Source organism: Pleuronectes platessa, chromosome 17, assembly GCF_947347685.1.
Source record: "Pleuronectes platessa chromosome 17, fPlePla1.1, whole genome shotgun sequence".
In the NCBI taxonomy this organism is placed as follows: domain Eukaryota; kingdom Metazoa; phylum Chordata; class Actinopteri; order Pleuronectiformes; family Pleuronectidae; genus Pleuronectes; species Pleuronectes platessa.
This window is the reverse complement of record NC_070642.1, coordinates 3,533,934-3,554,488: the sequence shown is the minus strand read 5'-3', so window position 1 is coordinate 3,554,488 and position 20,555 is coordinate 3,533,934. Positions and strand designations below refer to the sequence as shown.

Here is a 20,555-nt window from a genome sequence, read left to right as displayed (position 1 = left end):
GCAGAGCTTGCACAGAGGCGTCACGTAAACACCAGGCAAACAGGAGGCCGTACACAAACAGTAATGATGTTTTTAAATGCAGATACGCTTTGAAATGCAAAAACTAGATGAATCAGATATGAGGTAGGCAGCTAATGATTTGCATTAGGTACATTTTGTTTATTTTTTATCTTTGCTAAAGCAAAACCAGATCATTTTTCCATAGCCTTGTGTCATACAACAATGATACATTATTGTCTCATATCAAAGCTAGAAACACAAATATGGATCATGTGTACATCCTCTGTATTCCGCTTATATTTAGGTTTATATAGAGATATTAATGTTCATGTAAACATATTTGGTGTCAAATGGAAGATGTCCATGTTCACATTGGTGGGGCCATGAAAGATGGGGGGCAGTGGCTAATACAGAGCAAATGGTGAACTGCTGTGTCTTCAACCACTGCTGCTCTGTTTACCTTCACATTTAGTTTAACATTGGACACCTTTTTTCGCCCTATGAAGTCAAAGTTCTCTGAGCCAATGAGCTTGCAAAGCCATCAGCCTACCCTGGGTGCTAACAGTCCAACAGTTTATTCAAAAGATGTGCACCTCACATGCGTGACTGTCACAACAAATGTCGCTCTTTTGGTGGATAGTATTTCCTGCTGAAGAGGTTTAGATAAAAGTGAACGGTGAAATATAGTTCTGGAGTCTCCAGCTCTCCCTCAGATTTAAGAGTTCAGCTGTCTTAACCTGGGCCCAGTTTTTACATGTCAAAGTTCATCAACGCTGAATTCAATGAGCAACATCTACACAAAATAATTTCTCTTCCTAGAGTGGATCCTCCTACCATGATCCATTTGAATGATTTGATTTCGCAGCATGTTTTTTTCCATTTCTAATCCTGATGTGTAGAGGCCCTAAAGGTAGAGTTGGTATTTTGTTTCTGAAACAAACATCTTACCTGTTAAAATCCTCTTCCCTTCCTGAAAGCAATCAACAAACAAAGTAGTCATAAAAAAGGAAAGAAACAAGAAAACAAAATGTAAAATAGGCATGGCTGGAGGGAACTCAAAAATTGTATCGCAATCTAATCTTGACAAATCTCTGTTCCAGTACTGGTTTACTTTTATGGAGAAAAGGGTGGTAAATTAGAAAATAATCCAATATCATTGTTCCATCATTTCTTTTCTATCTGTTCAAAATGAACACAATGATTTACACTGCAGAGATCAACGAATAGCAACGAGAGCTGTATGTTAACTAAGTTCAAGTTTTCAGCAAGTGTTTATGGTGTATTGATTTATCCATGTAAAATAAACATGAAAATGTTTAGAAAAATTGGAAAGACAGATTCAAGAAAGTCTTGGTTGACACTGAGTGACATTGATAGTGTAACAGCAGGTATAACCCAAAGCTGACATAAGTACGTCGTCTCCTAGTCAACTCCAGTCAGCCATAAAACTGTTCATTTGTTCTAATTTTGAATTGTGTTGCATTGTGGCCTATTTCAAAGCTATCTATTCCAAACCATCAGTGATGTTTTTTATCACTTTTTTTTTTTTTAATGACTTCATGGCTTGACAAAGTCTGAAATACAGGTGCATCTCAATAAATTAGAATATCATGGAAAAGTTCGTTTATTTTGATAATTAAATTCAAAAAGTGAAACTCATATATTATATAGATTCATTACACACAGAATGAAATATTTCAAGCGTTTATTTCTTTTAATCTGGATGATTATGGCTTAAAGCTAATGAAAACCCAAAATTCAGTATCTCACAAAATTTGAATATTGTGAAAAAGTTCAATATTGTAGACTCACGATGTCCCACTCTAATCAGCTAATTAACTCAAAACACCTGCAAAGGTTTCCTGAGCCTTTAAATGGTCTCTAAGGCTGGTTCAGTAAGCTACACAGTTATGGGGAAGACTGCTGACTTTAGGATTGTCCACAAGACAGTCAGTGACACCCTCCACAAGGAGGGTCAGCCACAAAAGGTCATTGCTAAAGACGCTGGCTGTTCACAGAGTGCTGTATCCAAGCATATTCATAGAAAGTTGAGTGGAAGGAAAAAGTGTGGTAGAAAAAGGTGCACAAGCAACAGGGCTATCGCAGCCTTGAGAGGATGGTGAAGCAACGGCCATTCAAGAATTTGGGGGAGATTCACAAGGAGTGGACTGAGGCTGGAGTCAGTGCATCAAGGGCCACCACGCACAGACGTATCCAGGACATGGGCTACAACTGTCGCATTCCTCGTGTAAAGCCACTCCTGAATCAGACACAAGGACTGGACTGTTGCTCAGTGGTCCAAAGTCCTCTTTTCAGATGAAAGTAAATGTTGCATTTCATTTGGAAATCAAGGTCCCAGAGTCTGGAGGAAGAGTGGAGAGGCACAGAATCCAAGTTGTTTGAAGTCCAGTGTGAAGTTTCCAGAGTCTGTGCTGATTTGGGGAGCCATGTCATCAGCTGGTGTTGGTCCACTGTGTTTTATCAAGTTCGAAGTCAACGCAGCCGTCTACCAGGACATTTTAGAGCATGCTTCCTTCCGCTGAAAAGGTTTATGGAGATGCTGATTTCATTTTCCAGCAGAACTTGGCACTGGCCCACACTGCCAAAAGTACCAATACCTGGTTTAATGACCATGGTAGCACTGTGCTTGATTGGCCAGCAAACTCGCCTGACCTGAACCCCATAGAGAATCTATGGGGTATTGTCAAGAGGAAGATGAGCAACACCAGACCCAACAATGCAGACGAGTTGAAGGCCGCTATCAAAGCTACCTGGGCTTCCATAACACCTCAGCAGTGCCACAGGCTTATTGCCTTCATGTAACGCCACATTGCTGCAGTAATTCATGCAAAAGGAGCCCCGTAAGTATTGAGTGCATATATATATGAACATACTTTTCAGTAGGCTGACATTTCTGTATTAAAAATCCTTTGTTTTATTGGTAAATGTATTATTTAAATTTTCTGAGATACTGAATTTGGGGTTTTCATTAGCTGTAAGCCAGTCATCAAAATTAAAAGAAATAAATGCTTGAAACATTTCACTCTGTGTGTAATGAATCTATATAATTTATGAGTTTCACTTTTTGGATTTGAAATATCGAAATAAATCAACTTTTCCATGATATTCTAATTTATTGAGATGCACCTGTACACTGATCAGCAACAACATTAGAAATATTTACCAGTTTGAATGATCCACTGATCCACAACAAAGAGCCCACTTCAGACCGGTTACCAAGGTAAGAAATGTCTATTTCTTTATTACATTCAACAGTACAGTACACTGAAATTGCACATTTTCACCAGATATAGCAGCATTCTTACTGGCAAGTGGACTAATCAATAGGCACATCCAAAAACATTGAAATTCAAACATGTTCAAATGGGTCATGGCCACTTTCTGACCACATTCAAACCATTTAAGCTGTTAATTTACATGCCCTGTATAACTTGTACACAGCTAAAACAAACAGACCTTTTCCCTCGACTCATGATCCCAGTGGCAAGAAAAGATGTGATCATGTAAAGTCCAACAGCGCCAGTGTTTTCTTTTTAGCTCATATTAAAGTTAAAATTCATTTGTGGATATTCCTGTATGGTCGGCGCCATTCAGTGCATTCCAGCAATTATAAAGTGGTTTCATTCTTTTTATGATTTTTATGTTTCCTAGTTGACAACTTAATTTAAAGCTTTCTGTTATTACCCAGAACGACACTCAGAGACAAAGTGCGTTCTGTTGGATGAGTAGGTGGAAAAATAACCATAGCTAGAGTGATAGCATAAGAGCAAGAGAGCAAGGTTATCCGTGACTGTATTCTTGGCATTAAAAGTAATGTTGCTGCAATGCATTCCGGTCTATGAGTTGGGCTGGCTGATCTACTTGAATATCCCCGGAGCAAAATAACTATGAAGTCTAACAAAGTATTAAAACAGTCAAGTATTGTCAATAATCAATGTCATAATTATCATGCTGAATCTCTCTTTGACCCAGTACTTCCTAATTTCAGTAGTAATTTTATAAAATTTTGACTATAAAAAGGCAAAAAACTTGTATGGCTGCTTCTGTTTTACACATTTAACATTGGGGAACTTGAACTGTTTTCCCTCAGGGATTTCACTGGCACTAGTATCAAACACCTTCAAATACCCAGCTCTATTATAGAAGTTTAATTGAAGATCACTAAAGCTGTATGTGGACAGTTGGTTTACCTCTTCTGCCATGTATTCTATCCAGTACAGCACTAAATCAAAGACAAAAGTACTCATTCGTTGTTCTGCTAAGAGACAAAACAGCCAGCACAGTTGTTTTTGAGTTGATACTTGATATACCTGATCTCAATCTTCACACACTCAAAAGCTGGCCACACACTGTACGATTTAAGCCGGTTTCTGAGTCGTATGACTTGATTTTCAGATTTGTCGTGAAATGTTTGTCATGCAGTGCACAGGGGTGAAATGTATGCACCTATACAATTCTGAAAATGTTTGGTCGGCTGACTTCATCGTCTCGCACGGTTGAAGCAGAGCCATGAGTCGGTCCCTCCGTCTCTGTGCCTTTTTTCCTGACTGCTTGAAGTGGCAAACACAGAGACAGTGAACTGAACAGAAGAAGCCTCATGGATGAGAGATGAAACGTTTCACTTGATCACGTGATGTAGCCTCTATAATGAGCCTTAGTTTGACAAGCACTGTATGCGCTGACTCTGATGTAGGCCATACTGTGGTGGAAACGTGTACGATTACTAGTTAATAAAAACAAAGGGCCCTATCAAGAGCACAGTTAAAGGTTCAATGCGCAGGGAGCGTGACTGTGCACATATGGCAAACTGGTGACAGGATGCGCCTGGCGAATCTGTGGACATGGAGAAATTGAGAGATTGAGATGTACTCGTGGTGTGGTACCAGCAGGGATTAACCAACCATTGTAGTAAACTTCTCTTATCCTTCCTTTTAAATAGAGTGTGCACCTCGCAACAGTGTACTGTCATTTTGCTGAGGGCTGACTGCATTGAGGGGGAGGCTGTCAAAAGGTAAATCTGTAAACTATCTATCTCCCATTACTAATAAATATCAGATTTTATAGGATAAACCTACTCAAAGGAGAGGATGAAACTATAAAAGTACTCGTTATCCCAACGCTAACACACCATGAACATCAATTGCAGACGATTAACTAGCGTAGTATGAGTTGGAATTTAACAACAGCATTTCTAAAATCGTACAGTGTGCGCCCAGCTTTGATAGAAAACCGGACTCTGACTGCGGTCCAGAAAAAAAGTTACATTTGGCATCAAGTATTTAAGTGTAAAAAATATCGATAGACCATTCATACTCACCAGACTAATCTGATATTATAGAAAATATAGCATGATTCTAAAACAAGTTTTAAGTCCAGCCATCGGGTACTGAACACCACCACCACAATGAGAGAAATGAAGACTCTGGCTGAACACTAAAACATTTTGCACATGGAGAGTCCAGTTGCTTTTGACCCCCAGATATTCCATGGCTACCACGAATCTTAACATACGCTCTGACTGTTTCTGAGCATCAGTGCAAAATGGTGTGTCAGACTAAAATTAGCACAGCATTAAACACTGTTCTTATGAGGGTTCCAGCTAAAATGTAAGGTTGTCCAGCAAAAAGGTTGACCCTGACTCAACTTTTGCTGCAACAAAGCACATTATCCAGCCAATCAGACATGTAGCACACAATACCCTGCACACTTCCACTGTGAGTAACAGCATAATATAATTATGGCAATGTTGGCAAGATACAGGGGAAGATGGTTTCTCTTAGGGATGGGTTATAAAAAATAATCGATATTCTAGAGCTGACTACATAATCATCAATTCTCAAGTATCTTCTTTTGTCAAACAACACAAAGAAATATTCGTCAAAATTGGGTATTAAAATATATAGATTTTTTATATATGTGAAGAATCTCAAATAAATTTGTTATCACTGAACAGTGATTTGGAATCAAACAAGCTTTGAAACTCATAGATGTTTGCTTCAAACTGGACTTTGTAGATTGCATTTCACCTGCGCCTTTTTTAATGCAGTGCTAATTTCTGTCTGAACACCTGCTAAGAGAAATTTACCAACAAACAGCAAAACAGGCAAATACAGTACAGTATGTAAAGATTTAAGTGTTTGAGTGTGGATTTTACTTCAAACCACAGAGCGATTCTCCCCACACACATAGACTGCGCTTGGCTGTATGCGCCGCTTCGTGTTTCCTGGCAGCTGAGGAAGAAACTTAAAGTACTTGGGCATCAGATCAAGGCAGGCATCGCGGAACTTCTTGATCCGCCAGTAGTAAATGAGAGGGTTGAGGGCTGACTTGAGGTAGCACAACCACAGGACCCATGTACTGATTTGAAAAAAGCTGTCTTTGTGGTAGAACCCATCGCTAAAGGTAGTTACCAGGCTATAGGCTGTGAAGGGTGCCCAGCACACTGTAAACACGGAGAAGAGGATGAGGATGGTGGTGAAGGCACGGGTCTTGAAGCTCATGTCTATATTCATTTGGAAGGGCCTCTGGAGGCTCAGCAGACCCAGTTTGCTGGCCTGGCTTAGACAGATGCTGTCTGGGTGGCTGTGGATGCGGATGGCATTGTGGCGGATGGTGTTCAGGATCCCCATGAATGTGTATAGCATGACCATGAAAGGCACGAAGAAGAAGACTAACATTAGGATCAATACATAGGCATGGTAGCCAGGCTCAATGCTGTAGCCAAACACACACTGAGGGGCCCTGGGGGGGATCTGAAGGGGAGGGGAGCCAACCGCCAGGGGGAAAGAAAAAATGAAGGACAGTCCCCATGTGACCACTATAAGCACTTTAGCTCTCTGTGGGCTCAGCTTATCTTGCTTTTGGACAATAATAAGAAAGCGATCTATGCTTATTATAAGCAGTACAGCCACGCCTTCCATCACAAAGAACCAAAAGAGCATGGCTGACACTCGACAGAAAACGTCTCCAAAAATCCAGTTGGTGGTCACCACAGTAACCAGAGCAAAGGGCATGTTCAGGATGGCCAGCATCATGTCTGCAAATGCCAGGCTTGCCAGGAGGATGTTTATGGCCGAGCGCATGGCAGATCTCTGGTACACCATCAGGCACACCACCACATTTCCCAACAGTGCCACCAGCAGGATGGCAACCATGACAGAGCAAAAGAAGACCTGCAGAGGGAGGCCGACACCCTGTAAACTCCCCTGGGCCTCCACTGTTGGCATGACCGGCTCCAGGGGCGACCGGGAGCCCAGGGAAAGGTTCGCCATGGAGATGTTCTCCATCGCCAGCCTCTCAGAGTAGTTCAGCAGCCCCGTATAGAGGCAGCAGAGACTGATGTGGATGTCCCTTGCCTCTGGAGGGGGGGCAGTAGTGGAGTGAACCATTCTTCCCCGGCGTGAGCAACCATTGTTGCTGGTGAGCTCATCCCAAACATGGTGAGGTGGATGCAGGTATTCCCAGCTCAATGCAACATGGCGGCGTCTTCATGGCTGTGGGACCCTAAGAAATAAACAAAAATGAAGTGAATACAGAGAAAAGAAATATAATAAAAAGGACAACCTCCCTGATTAATTCATACCACCAATCTCCATTATTAGAACACAATGTCTAGATGCTGCCATTCCTTTAACAACAGCTAATTCTAATTTGTTAAATTTATAGTTACAGTTTTGTATGGCAGCATGATGGATTAAATCAAGCTGTTATGATTAAAGTTTAAATGAACCATAGAACCAGCACACTTTTCTTTTTTGCGTTTATTGTCATGTTGTACTCAAGTACAACAAATAAAGGAGCATTTTTGGTTGTCAGGAGTCTCTGTCCACATTCACACGTCCGGCTGAGAGCAAGCAGAACCATGAACTGGCCTTAAGTAAGAGGACATGCTTAACCTAGGTGGACACAACTACCTGAATATACAGTAAAACAACACAGCTACCTACAACTACAACACTGACTTACAAGGCTTACTATTTTTCTTTAAACCATGCACAAACAGATGTATTTTAACAATTAGGTGAAATAGAATATGAACTAAAGTAGAAATTAAAAAAATGTGTTCACATAAATCTTTAATAAGCCTGAAATGTGAAAACAAATCACGTTAACTGCTTTTCTAACTCGCTGCCAGTATAACAGCCAGTGTTCAACTGGAGACAAGTCAAATAGTGCAATAAAACCTTATCACTTGTATAAACACGGACACTGTTTATTTCAGACTGCCTGGTATCATTAACAGTGACTAAGAGACAAATGCCAAAATCGTAAACATAAGCCATAGAAAGAGTCCATTTGCACTGTAAGTACTTTCCACATAAATCATTCGGTTTCATTACTTCATTAATAATTAAAAGCAAATCAAGGAAATAGATATTCAGTCAATTATTGGGACAAAAGGGACTGTCCATGCTTAAAAATGGGTTGGCTGCATATGTGGCTATTTGACAGATAGTGTTATCACGTCACCAAGACAGTCGAGAGAAAAACCTGTAGTACGGAGATAATCAGGCCGACAGACGCCAAGTTCAGTTTGCTCCATTCTCCTGGTGTATTGTCTGCTTAGATAATACCTACTGCTTCATCCCAATGAAGACCTCATGAAGGAGCGGGTTTCATTTTTTTGGCTAGTTCCTACTCCATTCATCTCACACACTTACAGTGCCTTGCATTCACCCCCTTTGGACTTTTCTACATTTTGTCATGTTATAACCACAGATTAAAATTTATTTCATCGTGAGTTTATGTAATGGACCAACACAAAATAGTGCATCATTTGGAAGTGGGGGGAAATATTACATGGATTTCACAATTATTTACAAATAAAAATCTGAAAAGTGTTGAGTGCATATGTATTCACCCCCTTTACTGTGAAACCCCTAACAAAGATCTGGTGCGACCAATTGCATTCACAAGTCACATTTGCAAGTCACATGATTAGTAAATAGGGTCCACCTGTCTGCAATTTAATCTCAGTATAAATACACCTGTTCTGTGACGGACTCAGAGTTTGTTGGAGATCATTACTGAACAAACAGCATCATGAAGACCAAGGAGCTCACCAAACAGGTCAGGGATAAAGTTGTGGAGAAATATGAAGCAGGGTTAGGTTATAAAAAAATATCCAGAGCTTTGAACATCTCTCTGAGCACCATAAAATCCATCATAAGAAAATGGAAAGAATATGGCACAACTGCAAACCTACCAAGAGGAGGCCGTCCACCCAAACTGAAGAGTCGGACAAGGAGAAAATGAATCAGAGAAGCAACCAGGAGGCCCATGGTTACTCTGGAGGAGTTGCAGAGATCCACAGCTGAGGTGGGAGAATCTGTCCACAGGACAACTATTAGTCGTCTACTCCACAAATCTGGCCTTTATGGAAGAGTGGCAAGAAGAAAGCCATTGTTGAAAGGATCCATAAAAAATCCCGTTTGGAGTTTGCCAGAAGCCATGTGGGAGACACAGCAAACATGTGGAAGAAGGTGCTCTGGTCAGATGAGACCAAAATTGAACTTTTTGGCCTCAATGCAAAACGCTATGTGTGGCGAAAACCCAACACTGCCCATCACCCTGAGCACACCATCCCAACAGTGAAACATGGTGGTGGTAGCATCATGCTGTGGGGATGCTTCTCTTCAGCAGGTACAGGGAAACTGGTCAGAATAGAGGGAAAGATGGATGGAGCCAAATACAGGGAAATCCTTGAAGAAAATCTGATGCAGTCTGCAAAAGACTTGAGACTGGGGCGGAGGTTCATCTTCCAGCAGGACAATGACCCTAAACATACAGCCAGAGCTACAAAGGAATGGTTTGGATTAAAGAATGTTAATGTCTTAAAATGGCTTAGTCAAAGCCCAGACCTCAATCCAATAGAGAATCTATGGCAAGACATGAAGATTGCGGTTCACAGACTGTCTCCATCCAATCTGACTGAGCTTCATCTTTTTTGCCAAGAAGAATGGACAAACCTTTCCATCTCTAGATGTGCAAAGCTGGTAGAGACATACCCCAAAAGACTTGCAGCTGTAATTGCAGTGAAAGGGGGTTCTACCAAGTATTGACACAGGGGGGTGAATACTTATGCACCCAACAGATGTCAACTTTTTTGTTCCCATTATTGTTTGTGTCACAATAAAATTTATTTTGCACCTCCAAAGTACTATGCATGTTTTGTTGATCAAACGGGAAAAAGTTTATTTAAGTCTATTTGAATTCCAGTTAGTAACAGTACATAATGGGAAAAAGTCCAAGGGGGGTGAATACTTATGCAAGGCACTGTACATACATTCAAACTCATTTTCTACGGTCATGGTCTTCGAGGAACTCAATTCTGACCATACTGTGCAGCACTCTGCCATAACAGGGGATGTAATGCCACATCTCATTTCTTTCCTTTAGAGGCGGCGTGACCTAAAATGTTAAAATAGCCACTTAAGACCCCAAGCAATCAAGTAAACCTGCAGTAAAAATGGATGATCGGGTACTTAGGGTTCTGAAAGACGTTGGCAACACAATCATGCAACTGAGAATTGTATAGAGAGCATCCTGAGAGCTTCTTAGCCACAGTCCCTCACCTTAAATAGCTTGGAAGAAGAGTTAGGAGAAGGGTTGCTGCTGAAGTAAGTCTTTGATGGTGTATACTGAAAAAATTCCCAAGTTCATGTACTGGATCATCCAGAGCAGCATTGCTACTATTAAGCAAAGCGGATATATATGTCTCTCTATATGATTAATGCATATTGAAATGTAAAAGATTTCATGGAGATAATTAGTTACATCATAGTCAAAAACTAAGAAGCCATGCTGAGCAGATAACTAGGAGTCCAAACCATTCGAGATGGAATGAGAGGAAGCCTTTAAAGAAGTGTTTGAAAAACTGTAGATTTAAAATTCAACTGCGTTTAAGATGGCTTTTCATTCACAGGCACCGTAAATGAACTGAAGAATTTTAAATCTACAGTCTATAGTTTGGCTACATGGGTTAATGGTTTTGCCACCAAACACAGTTTATTGTGGGGGGCAGGTGGGAGTGATGGTCTCTCACAAAGAGCTTTGGCCATTGTTGTGCTTAAGAGACGAGAGGTTGTAATACACAATCTCAGCAGCACGACTTCTTCAGCGCTACACTCACTTGGTAATTGGAAAGATGACACTAGCCAGTTAGCATGCTAACTTCAGTAGAAGATAAATTAAACCACTGGAGTTACCACGGGCGATAGGTTCCACTTCCGTGGACAGATAATGGTAATGGGATGAAGTCTGATGCAGAAGTCGAAGTAGTTTTTCCCATTTAATGCAAGTTTTAAGTAAAAAAAAAAAGACAAATTTAAGTAGCTTGACTATACAGTAACGCAAATTTTTAACTGTTACGCACTGATTTGCAAAACTGGCAAACTTTATAATCTGAATGAGAGGTTGAAGACTTCTGAAAAGGTTCGGAATGGGGGATTTGATCTAGACAGAGATGCGTAGATATTCAAAGTCTAAATATATTACATTTTTAAGTCAAGTGGCATTTAAAAGTCAAAATTTAGCATTGAGTGGTGATTATTCCAGCTGATAAATGTTGTATTAAGTTGGATGTGTGTTAAAGAAAGGAAAACTAAGATCAGTGTAGGTTTCTGACAATAATATCCCTGATGTGCTCGCTGGTTGCCATATGACAGACCCATGATGATTCAGGTAAATCACCTCTATCACACTCAGCAGCTGATGGATACACACACACGCATGTCGAATAAACCCAAGGGGCTTGTGAATTTCGGAAGAATAAAATCACTGCCAATCCGAATGACACCTCCTCCAGAGCAGGCCCTCCCTCCTTCCACCGCTGTCCCACCCCATCATGTGTAACATGTCTCTGAAACTTACAGTCATAGAAACACTGTCTCTGTGCTGTTCCGTCAAATCAACGAGGACACACCGAGTGTCCGTGGAGAGTTGACATGCCCATCATGGTGTCGCCCTGTTAACAACACATCAGTGAACAATAACATGGCACACAGCTGGCTCGGGTCCGGATGGTTCCTTGGGGATCTCACCTGCTTCGTTCTCCCATGTCGAGGCTCAGTCCCCCACACGATGCATCTCACCGATGGCAAAGATGTCTCCTCCCGCTCGACGTCAACTCCACGAACCGCGGCTCTGCAGAACAAGAGCAGAGAGGGTTTTAATCCCAAGTGTGGAGCTTTGTGCGAGGCCGTGTGTTTGATCAACAGTGCGACAGTCGTCGGAGCCTCCACCTACACAGATGGAGCCGGAGGAAAAGTGAAATCCGCATTCGCCTGGTGTAGCTTTGTTTCCGGGGGAGCAGGAGCGAGGCGACGCCGCTTCGCATGTGGAGCTCGTGTTTTCCAGCCTCTTCTATCTTCTTCTCTTCATTCAGCTGCGACGTGTGAGCGGCTCATCCTCCACACACATATGTAGCACACATGTAGCTCATTGGACACTGCGTGGAGCCGGAGACACCACCATCAACACACTGTGTCACACAGCGCTCACTGTTCGATAGCCGCAGCAGCACCAGGGAGACAGGCACCACTTCCTGTTTGGACCTTCAAAATAAATGTTCTTTCCCCCTTTCTTATGGAAATATACATATGTATACAAGAAATTGTTGAAAAAAAACATATGTAGACTGTGAAAAGACAGCATTATCTTATGAAAATTCATTGTGAATACATATGCATAAATACAAATATTCATATGTATATGAGAGTACAGAGATGCACAAATATTATAATTCTATTAATAATCTTTATATTATTATGTGATCATTTTCACTAATAATGCAGTGTATATTAGTTTTTATACTTATATTTATAAGACTTTCAGACAAATGTTTTATACATTGAACTATAATACATATTATGTTACTGTGATCTTGGAGTAAGATGGCACAAGACGTTTTATCGTATCGTACCACAGAGGTAGATTCAAGGTTCAGTTTCAGGATATTTAAAAACAACACAGAGAAGAAATTGAAAGAAATCAAGTTTAAATCAGAACAAGCAGTTTAAGACATTGTTTAAGCAAAATAGAAGAGATTAAGAATAATAATAAAGAAATTAAAAGTGGTGAAAGACATAAGAAGGAGACATTTGTATAAAAAAACAAGTTAAGAGAGTAAACTAATACTAATAGGATAGAAATGTGTAAAATAATACAATTTGTAGGTAAAGTATTATTTCATCATACCTATTAACTTAAAAAAAATATTCACCCTACATACAGCAACATCTATATTTTTTATATAATCTGCCAAAATTTTTTATTAATTTGCTCTATTTTAAGTGTGGTTCTGGCCAGTCTAGCTCATTGCTATAAATGTTTTCCTGTGAAAGTAGAACAGTGGAGCTACCGGTGGTTTTCATGATCTCTTTGGTTGGTTTGACGCAGCTTTGTATACTGTGATGACTGACACCTACAGGAGCCAATTATATTGCTGAAATGTGGACTTTTATTAGGATTCGCCCCTTTCAGTCGTCTGATTGATTGGGCTAGACAAAGTGGGCGCGGAAGGATGGATCCATGTCATCTGTCCCGCTTCAATCAGCTGTAAACACAATCAGTACAATAAGCACAGTTCAATGACAACATACACCCAAACATGTATCTGAAAAATGATTTAATGAATCTAGCCTAACCCTCTTTCTTCTATGCCGACTCCTGAACTCTTCAATGCTGATGCAAGGTCCGGTTGGTTGTACTGGAAGCTTCTTCATACTGGCTCATAGTGGGTCTTAGTAAGGCATAGTACAGGCAGCTGGAAAACAACATGAGTAACATGAGTTTATAATAAATAAACGGAAATAGCCTTGCTGCATCACCGTTGGAAGATCCACAGCAAAATTCCTAAAAAAATACTAAAACAGATACTTACTTACAATGGCTTCTTTTCCCCGCACTGCAAATGCGGACTTTCAGCGAGTCTCGGCGTAATGTGCAGTGACTGCGTCATTGTGTGCAGGAATCCGGCTGTGAAAACAAAACGATGAAAAAGATCAGATAAAGTAAGGCTGTAGGATGTATTTTAAACAGCACAGCTCTTCTTTAAGCATACTCTTGCTCCGCCGGCCATTTTCATCAGAGATGTGAAGAGACGGAAACTTCCTACAAAATAAAAAAACGAGAAAAGTCACGTTTATGAAAAAACGTACCGATGTGCGCCCCAGGATGATGTGCGCTGCAGGACGATGTGCGCCGCACGATGATGTGTGCCGCAGGACGCACGATGATGTGTGCCGCAGGACGATGTGCGCCCCAGGACGATGTGCGCCGCAGGATGATGTGCGCTGCACGATGATGTGAGCTGCAGGACGTGCGCATCAGGACAATGTGCGCCGTTGTGCGCCCCAGGATGATGTGCGCTGCAGGATGATGTGCGCCGCAGGACGATGTGCGCTGATGTGCCCCTCAGGATGATGTGCGCTGCAGGATGATGTGCGCCGCAAGATGATGTGCGCCACAGGATGAGGTGCGCAGCAAGACGATGTGCGCCGATGTGCCCCCCAGGACGATGTGCACCGATGTGCGCCCCAGGATGATGTGCGCTGCAGGATGATGTGCGCTGCAAGATGATGTGCGCTGCAAGATGATGTGCGCCGATGTGCGCCCCAGGATGATGTGCGCTGCAGGATGATGTGCGCTGCAGGATGATGTGCGCTGCAAGATGATGTGCACCGATGTGCGCCCCAGGATGATGTGCGCTGCAGGATGATGTGCGCTGCAAGATGATGTGCGCCGATGTGCGCCCCAGGATGATGTGCGCCGCAAGATGATGTGCGCCACAGGATGAGGTGCGCAGCAAGACGATGTGCGCCGATCTGCGCCCCAGGATGATGTGCGCTGCAAGATGATGTGCGCGATGTGCGCCCCAAGATGATCTGCGCCCCAGGATGATGTGCGCTGCAAGATGATGTGCGCGATGTGCGCCGCACGATGATGTGCGCCACAGGATGATGTCTGGCGCACGATGATATGAGTCGCAGGATGATGTGCGCAGCACTGTTAAGTGGGGCGGCATGTCTAGCAATACATCCAACCCTCCTCCTCGGGCTTGGGACCAACAAAATGAGCCAAAAGAGACACTCTGGCAGAGCAAGTTTTTTTTTTCATAAGTTTATTATTTGTTTCAGGCTCCTGAAAGGGTTCAGTTTCACCAAGTTCCACACTAGAGGTCTGGAAATGTCTCGATTCTTAGATGCATCCTGATGTGGACTCTGCAACGATGAAGAGACTGAACTCAATGACTCATGAGGTGCTGTCATTTGCCAGAACCTCGGCACACAAAGCACACTGAGGACGTTGCTCAGTCGTGCCAGTGACGGTGAAACCAAACTGCAAATAGCTCTCGTCATATTTGCAAAGCTTTGGCTTCTTCGCAACTGGCGCATCGGTTGCCCGACTTTTACGAATCAGAAACTTGTCCCTGGTTGTGTTTGTTTGATGTTAATAAAGTTGTATTTGCAACGTCGTGGTCTTGTGAGTGTTTGCATGTGTGGCTGGGAGCGACTTGCACACGAATAATGAATAAGGCGAGGCTCTGATTGGACATGCCCATCAGGTGATGACGCAAACGACTGACGTGAGTTCTTCAAAGTAAAGCTTCACAACTGTCCTTTTCATCTTAAAGCAGCGGTTAAAACCGCTTTTAAATTTAAATTTAATATTTGATGAGTATGTGACTGAGGACCCGTTTATTCTTTCTGGTTTTAAGTTATTGTACTTACATGATTTGCATTTGTAAAGCGCAGAGCATTGTCATTTGCATGTGAAAGCCTCCCCTAGGCTTAGGAGAAGGGGGGTCACCTCCCAATATTCTCAGGCTTGTAAAACGGTAAGAAACTGGTAACAGAAATTTCTCCAGGAATTTCCTACGACATGTACTGGCAAAAATTCTTCTTTTCATGCAGTGCTGTCATTGGAGCCCTGATGGAGCTACAATGACTTGAGTGTTAGCCGACTGGGTCGACAGATATAATATTGTAGATGCTGCTTTGGCCCTTTAGACAAAAATTTACTGTAAGTCATAGGGTAAATAAGGTGTTTACTGGACAGTAAAGAAATAGTCCAACATTTTGGAAATATCCTTTTTTTGCTGTCTTTCCAAGAGTGAGATGACAAGAGTCCCTTTAAATATTTTGTATTTGCATCATGTTTGTCAGAATTTCTCTAGTTGAGGTGACAAGTACAACCACAATGTAAATACTGTTACATTGCAGTAAAGGTCCTGCATTCAATATTATGCTGACACTATTTATCATATTTAATACGTTTGACATATATAACTAAATGAAAGTAACATGTATTTACATTATTACTGCTGATGCAGTGCTGTAGTATGTCAAAGTGGAGCTACATTTTCCTAATAAATATCAAAATATTAAATCATATTCAATAAGAGGATCAGATTTAAGCTCTTCCAGTTCAAATGTATAGTGGAGGCAAAGTGTAGAGTAGAATAAAATGGAAATACTAGAGTACAAATAGCTCCATACTGCGCCCATGTCTGAATTTATTTAGCCAATAGCTTAGCATAATGACTTGAATCTGGGGGACAGTGAAGATCACAAATCTACAGCAACTCTGTGAAGTGACTCTAGCTACAGGCCAAGTATTTCTGAGTTTATGAGGCATCAGTAGTTATGTTTCTTTAGATGGAGCTAGGCTAGTTGTTAGCTTGACTAACTACCTCCAGCTGTGCACAAAACACACAAACATAAGATAAATACCAATCTTTCGTCTCACAACTGGAGGGAACGCTAATAAGTGTATTTCTAAAAAACGTTACATTCCATTGAATTGGGATTTCTTAACCACTTTCTAGACCTCCCGAGTATAACTTGTGTTGCATTTTCACCAGCTTTCCAAAATCTCCCCATGGACTCTAAGAAACATATCTATAATTAAGATGAAATCATTTTTCAATATATAGTGAGTTCTTAGACCCACTGTATTTATTAATATTTATTATTTTTCATAGTTTCTTTCATCGACATTTGTGTCTAAAACCGAGCTTGAGATACTGTGGCTGATCCGCTCCAGTTCAGGTGACTCTCCCAATACCAATACACCGACATACATGAATAAATCCGTTTGACATTTGATCTTATCTACTGATCATCATCAGTCCAGTCCTAAGAGGCATTTATCTGTCTGGCATCGTCACTCTTGGGTGGTATGATCTTGACCTGGAAGGGGATGAAGAACTCAACAAGAGCCTTTGTGTCTTTCAGGTCAAGTGAATATTCTTGGGCGACCTTTTCCAGCGTCCACGTCTGAGGGTGTTGCTGGTGGCTGCTCAGGGCCTTCAGAGCCTCAGCGATGGTCAGCTTTCCTCTAGGAACGTCTGTGAGCTCCACCAGGCCGTACGCCTCCCCTGGTAAACTGAACCTGAGCGGCCGGCGCTCTCCCTCTTTACCTTCTGTGACCTCCTTTGACGCCTGTGGGAAGATCAAGGTAAAGAAAATGAGTGGGAAATGAAAAGCCTATTGTTTTGTTAAATACAGACTTAACTGTGAAGAGATTCCAAACATGTAATGATTCTGAAACCAAAGAAGTGTGATGCAAATGAACTCAATCTTGTATTGCGATACAGGACGACAGAACATTACCACTGCAGCTGAAGCCTTCTGAGCTCTCACTGATCTACTTTTTGATTTCCATATCAATGTTAATTACCAAATTTTTTACATATTTCAAGTTAGGACAGGATGTAAGTAATTTTTCTTCCTATAGCCTGTGACACATGTTTTGGTCCAAATACGCCTGCTGTTAGAGTTTACAGCACATGCACACAAACACGAAAATAATTAAATAAATCTAGGTCTGAACTGAAAAATAGTTTTAGAGAAACTTAACATCCTTATTTAACAGCAATGTTTTGGTGCCCTGATATGTCAAATGTGTGTGTGTGTGTGACAACACACACACACTTGACCCATCTTCAAACAGCTGCAGCTACACATCCAGTGAAGGTTAGATAACAGTTCCTGTTTTATCCTAATGTGTGTGTATCCCTAGTTTTTTTCTTATGAGCCAGAAGAACTTTATTGTTATCCATATACCAGTACTAAACACACTCACACACAGTAGTTTACTAAGACTTCTCACATAAACCATCCTACTGCATCAAATTCTTATTTTACTTTCAAATGTGGATTGATCCATCACTGAAAATAGTCCCAGACATTTTACTACTTTAGTTAAACTATGTGTGTGGTGAGTAAATAAGCTGGAAATGACTAGATATGTTAATTTTATAGCTCTAATTATTACATTCGTTACAAATGAGGTCAAACAAAGCAGCATCACAGCCTTTAAAAACAAATGTACACAGACAGTGTACCAGTCTGACCTCTGCTGCTGGATCCGTGGACTCCACATACACAGACCTGAGGAGGCTCAGCAGAGGGTCGTTCTTCTGGTTCAATGTGTCCACCGTGTCCACCACTGAAACACACACACAGACAGACACAAACAGGGCATGAACACACTGTGTGATGGACCTGCTGTGACCCTGAGGACACAGTCACAGTTACATATGGTCGCGTGTCGCTCACCTTCAGACGGCGGCGCGACGGACTCGTGTCGCGGGGCCGCCCGCGGCTTCTCTTTGGAGATTTCTCGGATCACTCGGTTCTCTAGGTTGAAGTTTCTGAACATACGAGCAAAACGCGACCCCATCTTTGACTATCTGCTTAAAACTCTTTACCAATAAAGTTTATTCAAACTGTCGACGGCGAGGGAGGAAGGTCATTTCATGGCGAAAAGGCGAACACAGGAAATAGCTGCGAAGGATGGATGAAACAGTGCTTTATAAAACTGTTTGTAATAAATATATTATATACACAATATAAACGGTATATATTATATTCAGTCTTACTTTAAAGCCCTTCGTTTATAGACATAATATATAAGTAATGGTTTGGGGGAGGCTGTGGCTGAGGGGTAGAGTGTTCGTCCTCCAACCTGCAGTTCGGCAGTTCGGTCCCCAGTCTGACTCATCTTGCCGAAGTGTCCTTGGGAAATATTCTGAACCCATAGAATAACAAAGTGCTGCAAATAAATGCACTGTATGAATGTGTGTGTGAATGGGTGAATGCAAAGCTGTACTGTAAAGCGCCTTGAGTGGTTATCAAGTATAAAAAAAAAGCTATACAAAACCAAACCATTTAATTTGTATAGCACTACAAGTAACAAATTGCTTTACAATAAATATAACAAAGCAACAACAATAATAATACAGAAAATAAAAGCATTTGACGTCACAGGATAAAAACTTTGTTTCTATATTTAATGATGTGTGGCCATATAATTGGCCCCTCTGTATAAATTGTGGCCCTTTATGGCCCCTGATTTAGAAAAACCCTAGGTCTGCCACTGATAAATCTATTCCAAACATCATATTTCAAGAGGGAAATGATTTATTCCAACATCTTTTCGGTTTTATCACATGCATGATGGTTCTCATCTTGTCTCTAACCTAGAGGGAGTGTAATAATGTATTTGATATCTTATAAGGATGAGTTTTGACTGTGTTTCCCATCAGTGACAACACAATGATCCAGGTCTCTTTCCCAACGCACTTAATGGCATTTAATTTGAGCCATTGGGTTCTTAAAAAATCTGATCTACCATGATTCTAATGTCAAATCTGATGTGAAAGTTCATGAATCCCAGTTGAACCCTGCTTAATGTTTTGTATTTGTGATAGGTCAATGTCTAACTTGAAGAAATCTAAAAAATTCACACTTAATATTTAATTTGTAATTTCTTCAAAAGATGTGAAACTGACATCTTCCAGTGTATCTTCAAGATTACCAATACCAGCGCTAAACCGATTAATCAAAAAGAGTAACCATCTGAGGTTTTATTCTAAAGATTACTACAACCTGAGCAGCTATATGGCCAACAGGTGGCAGTATTTCATACTTGTACACAAAGAGGCTCCACATAAAAACAAACACTTGGCCTCTAATTTATGGGCTTCATGTTTTATCACAAACACACAGAGCCTTAGCCTGTTTGTCACAATTCATAGTAATACAAAGTCAATAAATCAACCATCCTCTCTGCTCATCGAGTTTGTCGACTGGGCCAGACAACAGAGGTCACTTTTCATTATGAAAGAAGCAGTATGGAGCACATCTGGAAATGGTTATCGGCTCAATCATGACAAAACAACCCACAGCATTTTTCTGAGTAGAGGGATGGAAAGATACTCTTTTCATTTCACTTCAGCCAATGGTGCGTTGTTACACCAGAGCCTTAAACAGCTGAATCACCACATTCAAAAAGAGCTGACGAATAACACAAATCACGAGGCAGGCAGATATGAGGGTTTATTTCTAACAAAAATTTAACAATTACCATATTGTAATAAAAACAAAGTGCTGTGAAAAGGAAGCAATTCTGTTGAAGATGAAAAGGAATTAAGGTTCCTGTTGGCCTTTTGCATGGGAGTAGTTTTGATATCTGTTCATCATCTCTTCTTTTTTTTTTTCTTCAGTGTGTGCAGCCTGTGTGTCATC

At 41.2% G+C, this 20,555-nt stretch overlaps 2 protein-coding genes and 1 long non-coding RNA gene across 5 annotated transcripts; all 3 read right to left on the bottom strand.

Annotated features, from left to right (window-relative positions):
- Window positions 1-3,233: 3,233 nt before the first annotated feature.
- gpr63 (G protein-coupled receptor 63) lies at window positions 3,234-12,560 on the bottom strand. 3 transcript variants are annotated; one of them, XM_053445705.1, is made up of 4 exons: window positions 12,268-12,560; window positions 12,063-12,165; window positions 11,893-11,986; window positions 3,234-7,524 (listed from the first exon to the last, which is right to left on the bottom strand). In XM_053445705.1, exon 4 carries the CDS (start codon window positions 7,407-7,409, stop codon window positions 6,177-6,179), a length of 1,233 nt encoding a protein of 410 aa, XP_053301680.1. In that variant the 5' UTR covers window positions 7,410-7,524; window positions 11,893-11,986; window positions 12,063-12,165; window positions 12,268-12,560; the 3' UTR covers window positions 3,234-6,176. The 3 variants fall into 3 exon arrangements, with proteins under 3 accessions (XP_053301680.1, XP_053301678.1, XP_053301679.1); XM_053445703.1 differs by having other exon boundaries at window positions 11,893-12,165; XM_053445704.1 differs by lacking the exon at window positions 11,893-11,986.
- Window positions 12,561-12,981: 421 nt separating this feature from the next.
- LOC128460570 (uncharacterized) lies at window positions 12,982-13,999 on the bottom strand. Its single transcript, XR_008342227.1, has 3 exons — window positions 13,904-13,999; window positions 13,668-13,786; window positions 12,982-13,576 (listed from the first exon to the last, which is right to left on the bottom strand). It is a non-coding gene; the product is annotated as an uncharacterized LOC128460570 (long non-coding RNA).
- Window positions 14,000-16,513: 2,514 nt separating this feature from the next.
- Window positions 16,514-18,731, bottom strand: ndufaf4 (NADH:ubiquinone oxidoreductase complex assembly factor 4). The gene is made up of 3 exons (XM_053445197.1): window positions 18,585-18,731; window positions 18,380-18,474; window positions 16,514-17,465 (listed from the first exon to the last, which is right to left on the bottom strand). The coding sequence occupies exons 1-3, from the start codon at window positions 18,706-18,708 to the stop codon at window positions 17,160-17,162; spliced, it is 525 nt and encodes a 174-aa protein (XP_053301172.1). The 5' UTR covers window positions 18,709-18,731; the 3' UTR covers window positions 16,514-17,159.
- Between the last annotated feature and the right edge of the window lie 1,824 nt (window positions 18,732-20,555).